The sequence below is a fragment of the Cervus elaphus genome, chromosome 26, assembly GCF_910594005.1.
Source record: "Cervus elaphus chromosome 26, mCerEla1.1, whole genome shotgun sequence".
Lineage (NCBI taxonomy): Eukaryota > Metazoa > Chordata > Mammalia > Artiodactyla > Cervidae > Cervus > Cervus elaphus.
The window spans coordinates 42,931,765-42,944,101 of NC_057840.1; the positions used below are offsets into that span (position 1 = coordinate 42,931,765).

At 42.7% G+C, this 12,337-nt stretch overlaps 1 protein-coding gene across 6 annotated transcripts in view; it reads left to right on the plus strand.

Annotated features, from left to right (window-relative positions):
* Positions 1-12,337, plus strand: part of MAP3K4 (mitogen-activated protein kinase kinase kinase 4) — a 139,296-nt gene that overhangs the window by 60,081 nt on the left and 66,878 nt on the right. For all 6 annotated transcript variants that reach the window (XM_043888466.1, XM_043888469.1, XM_043888470.1 and 3 more), the window contains exon 2: positions 9,283-9,473. In XM_043888466.1, the coding sequence (XP_043744401.1) occupies positions 9,283-9,473 (191 nt within the window). The remainder of the gene's footprint in view (positions 1-9,282; positions 9,474-12,337) is intronic.

Genomic DNA, 12,337 nt, shown 5'->3' on the forward strand with positions numbered 1-12,337 from the left:
ACAACTCATATGCTTTTAACTACCTAAAACCTCTCTCTCTTTTTTTTCTGGTTCTAGTTCTTTTTGGGTAGTCTTCTGGTTAACCAGAAATGAAGAAGAATAATATGAAATCTTTAAAGCATTTTGTTGTATGATTGTATGATTTTTTTCTGAAAGCCTTCAATGACAGTATTTTTAAAATAGCTTATAATTATGTTTATTTCTAATGATGAGTAAATTTTATCCATATGGGGTAATTTTTCTTCATATATATGTTTTCTATCTTTGTGTTCTTTTTTATTATATCTACTTCAGGACTGATAAAGTATATTTTGCATAAATCTAATTCACTGGTGACTCACACGGTGAAGAATCTGCTTGCAGTGCAAGAGACCTGAGTTTAATCCATGGGTCGGGAAGATCCCCTGGAGAAGGGAATGACTACCTACTCCAACATTCTTGCCTGGAGAATTTCATGGACAGAGAAGCCTGGTGGGGGACAGTCCATGGAGTTGCAAAGAGTTGGATACAACTGAGCGACTAACACTTTAATTTTTTCATGAGTGAAATAAGACTTCTAGAAGATCTAAGCCAGCTAGACCTTGTACACTCATCTACATAACCCTTTCCAAGACCTCCCCCTCCCCATTTCTTCTGTAAAACATATCAGCTGATGCTCACAGCATCATGAATGATTGTGACTAATAGACTGCTCTCTAAAATGCCTGTGATTTTCTGTTCCCACCAGTTGAACCTATATATTTATCAAGAGTTCCTCATCTGTTTCTAAATCTTTTTAGGTCTCTTGTACGTTTTAATAGTAATTGCAGAATTTAGTAAACTATTTTACAAATATATGAGAGGTGACTGCAAAAGGGAACTGCAGTTTCTGTATAAACTAATTTTATCCCAGAACTGCCTGGGAAAATCTGAAGATAGGTCACTAAAAGAAAATTAGCATTAAGTTAGGAACAGGAAGGAACTGTTGAAGTTTAGGTAATCCAGAAAAATTACCCTATGGAAACCTTTAAATTTTTGTTCCGTTTTGAAGAACCAGAGAGTGGAGATGGCAGATGCTATCCTTTGGTTGTGGTGTATTTGGTGAAGTGGACGCCTGACTTGTCTTGGGGACCCACACTAAAAGACAAGGCTGTGGCCTCATCAAAGTCTTGACTAATTTTAACCCATTATTGGGCTTAAAGCAAAAATACAGTGTTTAAGTATTGTATGTGTGTCAAATTCTCTATTATAATTTAACGAACCATACCAAAGCTCAATGACTTAAAAACCATTTATTATCTGTTGAGGTATTGAATGTTTCTTCTGCTTTTCGTGATGTTGGCTTGGTCTCAGGGACAGCTGGAAGGTCTGAAATAGCCTCATGCACAGGCTGGTAAGTTGGCACCAGCCGTCAGCTGGGGTGGGACCTCAGAGGCCTCTGGCCTGCCTGGCTTCTCCTTCATACAGCCTTTCCACCTGGCTCGTGAGGCTTTGAAGACCCTGGCAGTCTCAGGGTGGCTGGACTTCTTACCTGGTGGCCAGCGCGCCCTGGATACAAGGGTGGTGTTCGTAAGGCTGAGGCCTAGAACTGGCCCAGAGTCACTTCTGCTACATTCCGATGACTAAAAAGGTCATGGGGTCAGCCCACATTCAAGTTGTCGTTGTTCAGTTTGCTAAGTCATGTCCGACTCTTTGTACCCCATGGACTGCGGCACACCAGGCTTCCCTGTCCTTCACTATCTCCCGGACCTTGCTCAAACTCAGGTCCGTTGAATCGGTGATACCATCCAACCATCTCATCCTCTGTCGTCCCCTTCTCCTTCCGCCCTCAGTCTTTCCCGGCATCAGGGTCTTTTCCAGTGAATCGGCCCTTCATATAAAGTGGTCAAAGTGGTGGAGCTTCAGCTTCAGCATCAGTCCTACCAGTGAATATTCGGGGTTGATTTCCTTTAGGATGGACTGGTTTGATTTCCTTGAAGTCCAAGGGACTCTCAAGAGTCTTCTCTAGCACCACAGTTCAAAAGCATCAATTCTTTGGCACTCAGCCTTCTTTATAGTCCAGCTCTCACATCCAAACATGATTACTGGAAAAATCATAGCTTTGACTGTGGGCCTTAGTAAGCAAAGTGCTGTCTCTGCTTTTTAATACGCTGTGTAGGTTTGTCATAGCTATTCTTCCAAGGAGCAAGAGTCTTTAAAATTTCATGGCTGCAGTCACCATCTGCAGTGATTTTGGAGCGCAAGGAAATAAAATCTGCCACTGTTTTTTTTCATTGTTTGCCCATCTATTTGCCATGAAGTGATGGGACTGGATGCCATGATCTTAGTTTTTTGCATGTTGAGTTTTAAGCCAGCTTTTTCACTCTTCTCTTTCACCTTCGTCAAGAGGAGATGATTATTCAAGGATGTGAATACTGGGAGGCCACCAGAGTAACAGCCACCACAGGCATTTCAGGTTTTTACCTGCATGTCTCATTTTTTTTTTCTTTTTTTTTCATTTATTTTTATTGGTTGGAGGCTAATTACTTTACAATATTGTAGTGGTTTTTGCCATACATTGACATGAATCAGCCATGGATTTACATGTATTCCCCATCCCGATCCCCCCCCCCCCGCCGCCCGCCCACCTCCCTCCCCACCCCATCCCTCTGGGTCTTCCCAGTGCACTAGCCCCGAGCACTTGTCTCATGCATCCAACCTGGGTGCATATCTCATTTTTAATGCTTTTAGTATATATTTAGAAGTATATATTTTTAAAAAAAGTATATGTTTAAAAATTAACTGACTCACCCATATCACTTACACAGTGATACTGGATAGAAGACTTCAGATAAATGAAAGTGTTAGCAAGCATAATAATTTGTTTAGAGCTTGTGTTCTTATTAATAAGTTATTCTGACTCCGGAACCGTTATTCCTTGTCCATACTTCATCGCCGTTGTTTTGGTCAGTAGGTAGTCGTCTTGGCACCTAGGGTAACAGTACCACTTAAACAACATTGTCAGAAGTTAATAGTCTTTAATTCTTACAGCCTTTAAAAATTTGCACTCCTCAAATTATTAAATGTGATTTTATTAAAATAGAATTTAGATAATTAAGTCTATAGTATCAAAAGATAAAATTATTAACCTCAGACATCCATTTACTCAGCAGATAGTCGTGGCCACGCAATCTGCCCCTGTTCTCCACCCTGGACAAACAGTGGACAGATGAGGTCCCTGCCCTCATGAAACTTTTGAGTCTAGTTGAGGGGATAGTTTCTTACTCATTTCCATAGGAAATCTTGTTTTAAAATGTCTACTTTTGTTTAAAAAATGAATTATAGTTGAAAGAGTTTGAATGTCTATACTGAAAAATAGTGAAGGCTTGCTAGTTTTGCACAGAGCTATACTCTGAATCAGTGCAAAAGTAAAGTCATGAATGTTGGACAAACTTGAGATTTGATAACAGCTTACCTGTAGGTAAGCTGATAGACATTCAACTACAGGACAATTGATTGGTCAGCTAAGTTTTAACTGGCTCTCACAGTACAAGCCAGCCATGCCACCTCAAACTTGGCCCCTTTTAATTTATAGTGCAGGCCAAGCAAACTATGTAAGGTATCTAAAAAAGAAACCTAGAAAATTTAGCCCCTTTGCCAACCCCTCCTTCCCTTTCCCACAGTAGTAAAAGCCCTCCTTTAATTATCATTTCATAGAGAATAGATCAGTGAAGAGGTGGAGAGAAACTCACACAGGTGAGAACTGTACTAATAGGGAATAAAGTATCTTATGTTTAAGGACTTTGCTAAAGAACTTATAATGAAGTTAATTTTTTTTAAGGGCTTTTGCAAAACCACAGATATTTTCAAGCTCATCTAATCCAACTTCATCATTTTATAGATGAACTATTTCAGGCACCATGTGGTTTTACCTATGATGTCAGAGCAGAACTATTTAACCCCAAGTTATTTGAATTTTTGTCTTCCACATACTTCATTTAAAAACTCCACCAAACCCCTCTGGTTTGAGTTTAAGCGGTGCTTTTCTTAGACCGGATTCCAGGTCACCTGAACGGTGCTTGAGCAAGGTTTCATGTTAAAAGAATGCCACATTGTTTTATGTGACTGTCAGAGGTTTAGTACCAGAAAGACATTTCACATTTGTATGTTTTTAAACACAAGGAAGAAAAATGTTTCAGGGCAGCTGATGTAGACCTTGTGCTACTTTCCTTATCCAAAATAATTGGTATCCATGGAAACGTTCTAAACCAGTCAACTGGCCGTATGAGCTCATCTCACATGAGCTAATACCAAGTGAGGTTTGGGATGCTTTTGGGTAGTTACTTGAAGTGATGCAAGTTTTTTTTTTGACTTACCACTAGTATTTATTTTCCTAGATTTTGTGTCTACATGATTTTTTTTTTAAAGGAAAGACAGAATAAACTTTTGCTCAATTTCCCCTCCTACCCCACCCCCCAGAGTATTCTTAGCTAAAACTTCCAAACTAAGTTGTTTTCCTCTGGCTCCTTTTCAGATTTTTCTCTTTGTCACTGGTTTTTTTTACCAATTTGATTATGATACTCATAATCAATACTTATAATCAAAAGCTGGTAGTTTTCTTATCATTCTGTTGCTTGGAGTTTGCTGAGATTCTTATATCTTTGAGCTGCTGCATTTGTTGTTTTTTTTTTCCCCCAGATTTGGAAAATTTTCAGGCCTTATTTCTTCAGAGAATTTTTTCTGTTCCTCCCTTTTCTTGTTTTGAGCTCCAATAACACATATGTTAACACTGTGGTTCAGTCACTAGGTCGTGTCTGACTCTTACTAAATGGAATAGAATTTTTAGAAATTGGATTTTTCTTTTCTGATTAGTAACTACATTAGCTAGTTTTAGAGTGTTAATTTTACTGTACTTATATCAATTCTAAAGTGAATATGAAAGGGTCAGTCACTCAGTCATGTCCGACTCTGCAGCCCCATGGACTGTAGCCTACCAGGCTCCCCTGTCCATGGGATTCTCCAGGCAAGACTCCTGGAGTGGGTTGCCATTTCCTTCTCCAGGGGATCTTCCTGACCCGGGGATTCAAGCTGGGTCTCCTACCAGCTGAGCCATCAGGGAAGCCCGTGTATGTTACCCTGCTTGATGTTTTTCCTGCAGATGACTGATGCTCTGGTCTTTCTCTTTTTCTTCCTTTTTTTTTTTTTTCTCAGTCTTTTTCACTCTGATTAACTTTGGGTAGTTTCTAGTGCTGTATCATCAAGTTTACTGATCTTTTTTTCTGTTGTAGCTAATCTGCTTTTATCTTTTCCAGAGTATTTTTCATTTCACATGTGTTTCATCTCTGTAAGATCCACCTGAGTCATTTCTGGTCTGTCTCTATTGATTTTTCTCCTGGTTTGGGTTGTATCTTCCTGTTTCTTTGTAGATTTTAGGATGGCAGATATTGTGAATTTTATTTATTGGGTGTTAGACTTTAAAAAAAAATTCTTTTAGGTAACGTTGGACTTTGTTCTAACGTTTAGTTAAGTTACAAAGTTACTTGGATGGAATGTAAACCAATAACATTTCTGACAGGTGTGACCACCATCTTAACAGGATTAAGTAAACCTTAAGAAAGTATTAGATGCATAACTTCATCTTTGTATAATGCTTCTCCCAAGATTTATTTTAATTATGAATAAATATAGTGACTGGCAGCACATGGCATTTTTCCTACCTCATTTTCTGTGGTGCATAATGAACAAGGAGGGATAAAATGTGTTATGTTTGATTGATTTTAATATAGTGTTTATGACAGTATTCATCTTCACTTCCTTGTCATTCTTTATGTTTGCTGCTAGAATAATTAAAGTTTGGAAATGCTTTGAAATCAGTAGTAGTTTATTGTGACCTTTTGGAATAGATGTAGGTTTGGAAATGAGAGATACTCAATTTCTATAGAATTATTACAGGGACTAAGTCTTCTACTGTGATTTGGATAGTGCAGCCAAATGAATTTTTCCATGTGTAGAGAAATACTTTACCCACAGTTGGAGACCAGTACAACACAGATACCTTTTTCTGTTTCCCCAAATTCAATTCTTCATAAAAGTTAACATTTTCAAAATATGTGCTTTCTTATTGGAGAAGGAAATGGAAAACCACTCCAGTATTCTTTCCTGGAGAATCCTGTGGGCAGAGGAGCCTGGTGGGCTGCTGTCCATGGGGTCACACAGAGTCAGACATGACTGAATCGACTTAGCATGCATGCATTGGAGAAGGAAATGGCAACCCACTCCAGTGTTCCTGCCTGGAGAATCCCAGGGACGGGGGAGCCTGGTGGGCTGCGGTCTGTGGGGTCGCAAGGAGTCGGACACGACTGAGGCGACTTAGCAGCAGCAGCAGCAGCGCTTTCTCAGATTGGTTTTATCTGCTAGAAGCACTGGACCTTGTAGATAAAACAACGAACTCTCCCGTCCTGAGCTCATGACTCTGTCCTCAGGGCTGGGGCCTTGCCATTGGAGACTTGGCTTAGTGAAGTGTGGACATTTTAGTCCCTCTTCTGCTTGCACATTACATTGCATTAGTTCATTCATCCACATAATACTGCTGGATATAAGTAAAACATTCCATTTTTTTATGCGTGTCTGATGAGTTAGTATTTTCTGCATCGCCTTTTATTACCATTGTTTTGTTTTGTTTTTTTTTGAGTCTTCACAACTGAATTTCCTGAAATATTTTATAATATTGACCTTACACATTCTGAATTACTCTGTTTCTTCTTAGTCTCAGATTAAGTTGCGTGCAGTCACCCATCCAGTAAGGCTAGGACTCAGCCTTGGGTCTTCTGCCTCCCAGGTTCATGCTCACCACCGCAGAGGGGGTGTTCTGAACCTGGTCTGATTTGCTCTTTCACACCTGACCCTGTTCAGTAATATATGAGATGTATTATCATGGAAAAACAGTGAATGGTTTGAACATTGTACTGAAAACTATTGGAGATACAAAAGTAATGAAATACAAAGTCCTTCCTTACCACTGACTTTATCTTAATGGAGGGAAAATAGAGTTATAATATTGAATTTGAAAGGAGTTAGAAGAGGTTAAAGGGGCTTCCCTGGTGGCTCAGAGTTTAAAGCGTCTGCCTGGAATGTGGGAGGCCTGGGTTCAATCCCTGGGTCGGGAAGATCCCCTGGAGAAGGAAATGGCAATTCACTCTAGTATTCTTGCCTGGAGAATCCCATGGACAGAGGAGCCTGGAGAGCCACAGTCCATGGAGTTGCAAAGAGTTGGACATGGCTGAGTGAATTCACTTTCACCTTCAGATGTTAAAATGTTAGAAGTTTTCTGGTCGTGTTCATGCTGAAGTCAAAGGCAGATTCTCTTTCCAAGTTGAGCAGATGTGTGCTGAGTGGTATCAGTCGTTTAGTGGTACTTCTCATACCGTTCCTGTTGAGCATGCTTTATTGGGTTTAGCCCTTACAGTATGGAGTTTAAATATTTAGTGTCCTTTTTTTAATTACCCTTATGTTATATATGTGCACTGCGGAGATGTTAAATAATCTGGCCGAGGCCCACACAGCTAGTGACTGGCAGACTCAGGGTTTGAACCTCAGTCCCGTGTGCGAGGAAGCCCATGTTACTCATTGGAAAGCTTGTGCTAGTAACCGCAAAACCAGATGGGGATGAAATCAGCAGCCTTGTCATTGATAGGCATTTTTTTTTTTTTTATCAGTTGAATCAACTGTTTTGCAGTGACTGTAGAAGAAATGAATATAGGAAATTTCAAATTAATTTATGTCCGTGTTAATTCACTTCAGTTGTATCTGACTCTTTGCGACCCTGTGAACTAGGCGGCCAGGCTCTCCTGTCCATGGGATTCTCCGGGCATGAATCCTGGGGTGGGTTGCCATGTCCTCTTCCAGGGGATCTTCCCGACCCAGGGGTGGAACTCGCGTCTCTTATGTCTCCTGCACTGGCAGGCGGGTTCTTTACCACTAGTGGCGCCTGGGAAGCCCATGTTGTTATTTGCTGTGTGACTTTGTCAGTCTTAAATAACAAAGATAGCTAGCCTGAGGGAATAGGCACATTTAAAACTTCTGTCTAAATTTGCTTATGGTTTAATTTGATTCATTTAGCTTTCAGAATATTCCTCTTGTATGTCTGATTGTGTGGGCCTGTATGTGTGGAGGGCGTGTGTACTCACAGTATCTAGAGTGGTCTTGTCTGGTTTAAAAATCAGTTTTTGACCTATTGCAGGGATTCTTTAAATATTTCAGTACTGTAAACTTGAATAATTCTGCAGCATTTTTATTTTTGAAAGATGAGGATCTTTTGTCAGTCCCTTCAATAATGATGTTGTCATACATTCTAGGGTGGGATTTTTTTTTCCCCTCATGATTTTGAAATAGCTTTGATTTTATAACAGGGTGTATAAATCTCCAGGGAGAAAACTGGTTGTATCTTGAATTTAGTTTAGAGTTCTATTTTTTAAAAAGTATGAAGTATATATTATAAAGAAGATTCAGAATAGGTTCGATTGTAAGGGTCCATGTTTGAAAGGAACTTCATGATTGCATCTGTCCAGTTTGCAGTTGGGGAACTGTATCTGTTCTCAGTTTATATATTAAATTTTATTTTCATTAGCATTGCAAAAAATAGAACTTTATCCAAGTAGTGATGGTGTTCTGGAAGTCTCCTGTGGACAGAGAATTGGCGGGAAGTTTCCAGAGACCAGGTCAAGGAGGAACCTCTGTTTGGAGGTCGGGAGAAAGTCGTTCCCTGCTCTCCTGCGCAGCATCTTCCCTGCACGCCCCTCCCCGGCGCCGCGCTGCGCTGCGGATCAGAGAACACAGAACTGGCTCGTACCCCGTGTTACTGTGCGCTCTGCTCGGGCCCTGCTCTCTGTTCTGTCTGTGTGTGCTTCACAGAGGAAGGAGCAGGCCCCTGAAGTCAGGGCAGGACTTGCCCGCTGAGCAGTTCAGCTTGTCGCTGCCTAGCATGTGAGCGATGCTCAGTTCGGTCGGATTTGTATCTTCCAGTTCTTTGCTCATTTTTTCCCCCTAATCCTCAAGTATTTAGTTTTAAGCTGCATCTGTGTTGGAGAGAATTCTCCAAACAGCAGAAACTGCACAGCAGTTCTCTCTGTGCCTGCTGAGAGCAGGAACACGGGGGCTGCGTTCTCCTTGTGAGTTTCCGCAACTGCAATAGAGGAGCAAGGTATACAAGCCCAAGGAGGCACGGCAAAGTGTTATGGAGAGTTCTTAAAAGGAGCTTGGAGTGGTTTAAGTTTGAATTCACTTTATCTGTCACTGAGTATTTTCTCCGCTTGTTGTCTTTACCAGGCAAGAGTACGCATTGGGAGATTCAGCTTGCAAGATTTCCGAGTCCGATCCTGAGGACTTTTCAGATGAAGCCAACACAGAGAACCTTTATGGCACCTCTCCTCCCAGCACACCTCGGCAGATGAAACGCATGTCCTCCAAGCACCAGAGGAATAATGTCGGGAGGCCCGCTGGCCGCGCGAATCTGAAAGGTCAGTCTTGCGCTGGAAAAGATACATGTGAGAGGGCGCGTCGCGGCACAGCGTCTCTGCGCCGCAGGTACCTGTTGATGGCCGCCTTCTGTAATAACGTTAGTTACTCCCCTTCTTTTAAATTGGACTTTATGCTGCCTGAAAGTTTTCTTTTAACATTTCTGAGTTATTACCGTTAGCAACATTGTTGATAAAGTAGAAACTGACCCTCCAGAGGTGGGAAGACTTGTCCTGAGTGCTCGTTCACGTCGGCGAGTGAGGATTCTAGGATGCGGAGGCGGCCGTGGGGATTCAGTTGGCGTGGGCGTCCCGGACGGCTGGCTGCGGGTATGCAGATCAGTGGCCTTCTTTCCTTCTTGTATCTCTTGGGCGGGACCGCCTAGGTTCTGTCTCCCAGACGTGACGTCCTGGGCAGGTGGGGAGAGGCAGGGCCCGGCTGTCTCCTCCAGGTTCTCTGGGCGGCCTGAGCCCCGTGCTCTCTGCCTTGCGTGTGGGGCCCTCTGCACCCTAAGCACAGTGCCCGGATGGTCCCTAGTCGCCCCGCACAGACCTCTGTTTCACTTTTCTCTTCATTTGGGATCCCAAAGCCCAAATGGTGTTCTGCTCCTGGAGAGGCAGACTGTTCTCTTTTTGTTTCTTCCTTCCTCGGAGCACGTCACTGCTGTTCATTTCTGAGGTGGAAGAATTGAATCGTGCAGACCTGGCTTCCTTGTACCTACTTTCTAATGCGGAACCTCAGGTCACCAAAGCCTTATGGTGTTAGAAACTTTCTTGATTTCAGCAAACCACTTGTCCTAAAGCTGATCTCTTAGCTTCCTAGAATTCATCTACCTATTACTGTGCAAGGTCGAGATTTCATTTCTTGTCTCCTCTGAGACATTTCCCCTTCTCACATGTTCTCCTTAGTGGAAAGCCTCATTCCCAGGTCTCCCTTTCTTTAGCCTGCTTTCTTCTGCTCCTTTTGGTCAGCTTCCCTTTCCCACACCTTTCTTCCACACACTGACCTCTCATGGTTGATGTCAGCAAATCCTTTCTGGGTCCCTGTCATATATAACTCTTCCCTAAGAAAGAAGAAGGGTTGGAGGGGTGGACTTTATTGTACTTGTTTGCTCAAATGACTTCTTACCCAAGGAAGAATTCCTAAGTAGTAAATAGTCTTTCTTTCCTATGAAGAAGAAGGTTTTTTTTTTTTTAGTTTCTTTTAAAACTTTATTTGTAGTAGGATATTAACCTATGGCCTGTATTTACCCCGTTTGGAAAGTAATAGCCTTCTATTGCAGTATAGTATCTTTAAAATCAGTCCTTACCCATTTTCTCAAAAGGATTTCTCGGATGCCTGTGGAAGTGCCTCATCTAAAGTAGTATCAGTGAAGCAGCGCCTCCTGAGTCAGTGTTGTTGATGACTTACTTGCTTTGTGGCGCTGAAACGCGACGATGCCAACAGGACCTCTGCTTTTTCTTTACTTGTTGGTTCGTACAGTTGTGGAGGCATGGCCCTGGTGGCGCAGCAGTAAATAATCCGCCTGCAGCGCAAGACTCGAGTTCTGTCCCCAGGCAGGGAAGATTCCCCTGGAGCAGGAAACGGCGCTCCGTGTTCTTGCCTGGAGAGTCTCATGGATCCGTGGGGTCACAGAAGAGCTGGGCGTGACTGAGCGACCGAACATCAGCAGCAGCTCTAGAGGAGTTGAGAACACAGCTCCCCCCTTTACAGATTAAGAAAGTGGGGCCCAGGGTTTCAAAGCAACTTCTTAGCAGCCAGAAGCCTTGAGATAGCGGCAGGACTGAACGGCAACAAGGCTTGAGATAGCGGCAGGACTAATTTTAGGTACTTTTTTTTTTTTTGACCACGCTGTGCAGCTTGTGGGATCTTCGTTCCCTGACGAGGTATTGAACCCAAGTCCTCTGCAGTGAGAATGCGGAGTCCTCACCCACTGGCGCCAAGGAATTTCCAGGACTGATTTCAGAGTTAGTTCTCCTGGGCCTCAGTTTGGACTTTATTCCCAGTTCGAGCATCAGGGGTTAAGCTCCGAATGTGCTGCTTGAGATGCCTCTGTGTGCTCAGTCACTCAGCCATATCCAGCTCCTTGCCACCCCGTGGACTGTAGCCCGCCAGGCTCCTCTGTCCACAGGATTCTCCGGGCAAGAATATTGGAGCAGGTCGCCACTTCCTCTTCCAGGGGCTCTTCCCGACCCAAGGATTGAACCCACGTCTCTTGCATCTCGTGCCTGGGCAGCCAGATTCTTGACCACGGAGTCACCTGGGAAGCCCATTGAGATGACTGTGCATCATCCCTTATCAGTCAGAAAACCAGTCTCTGGATACTTGTTGAGCTCCTGCTGTTGTTCTGGGCTGTGCCAGAGATAGAAGGTAGAGGGGAGATTGTCTGTCTTCCTCCTCAACTTCTTTCAATTGTTTATTTCATGAAATGACAGAATTTTAGGTCTGGAAGAGGTCAGAGACCCCTTCAATTCCTGCCATTTTGCAGGTGAAGAAGGAATGCTCATGAACCTTTGACTTGTAGCTACCTGAAAGCAGACCCTGGGCATCAGCGTTCTTATTCACTTACGTTTTTTCTTGTTGCAAGAGATGACACGTTTGTTTAGTGAGTTTAGAAAATGCTGACAAAAAGAAAAGAAAGATACCTGTAAACGCAACATGCAAAAATAACTTTTGCCATTTTTGCCCTGTAGTCTCTTTGCTTCAGTTCAGTCGCTCAGTCGTGTCCACCTTTGCAACCTCATGGACTGCAGCACACTAGGCTTCCCTGTCCATCACCAACTCCCAGAGCCTACTCATACTCATGTCCATTGAGTCGGTGATGCCATCCAACCATCTCATCCTCTGTTGTCCCCTTCTCTTCTTG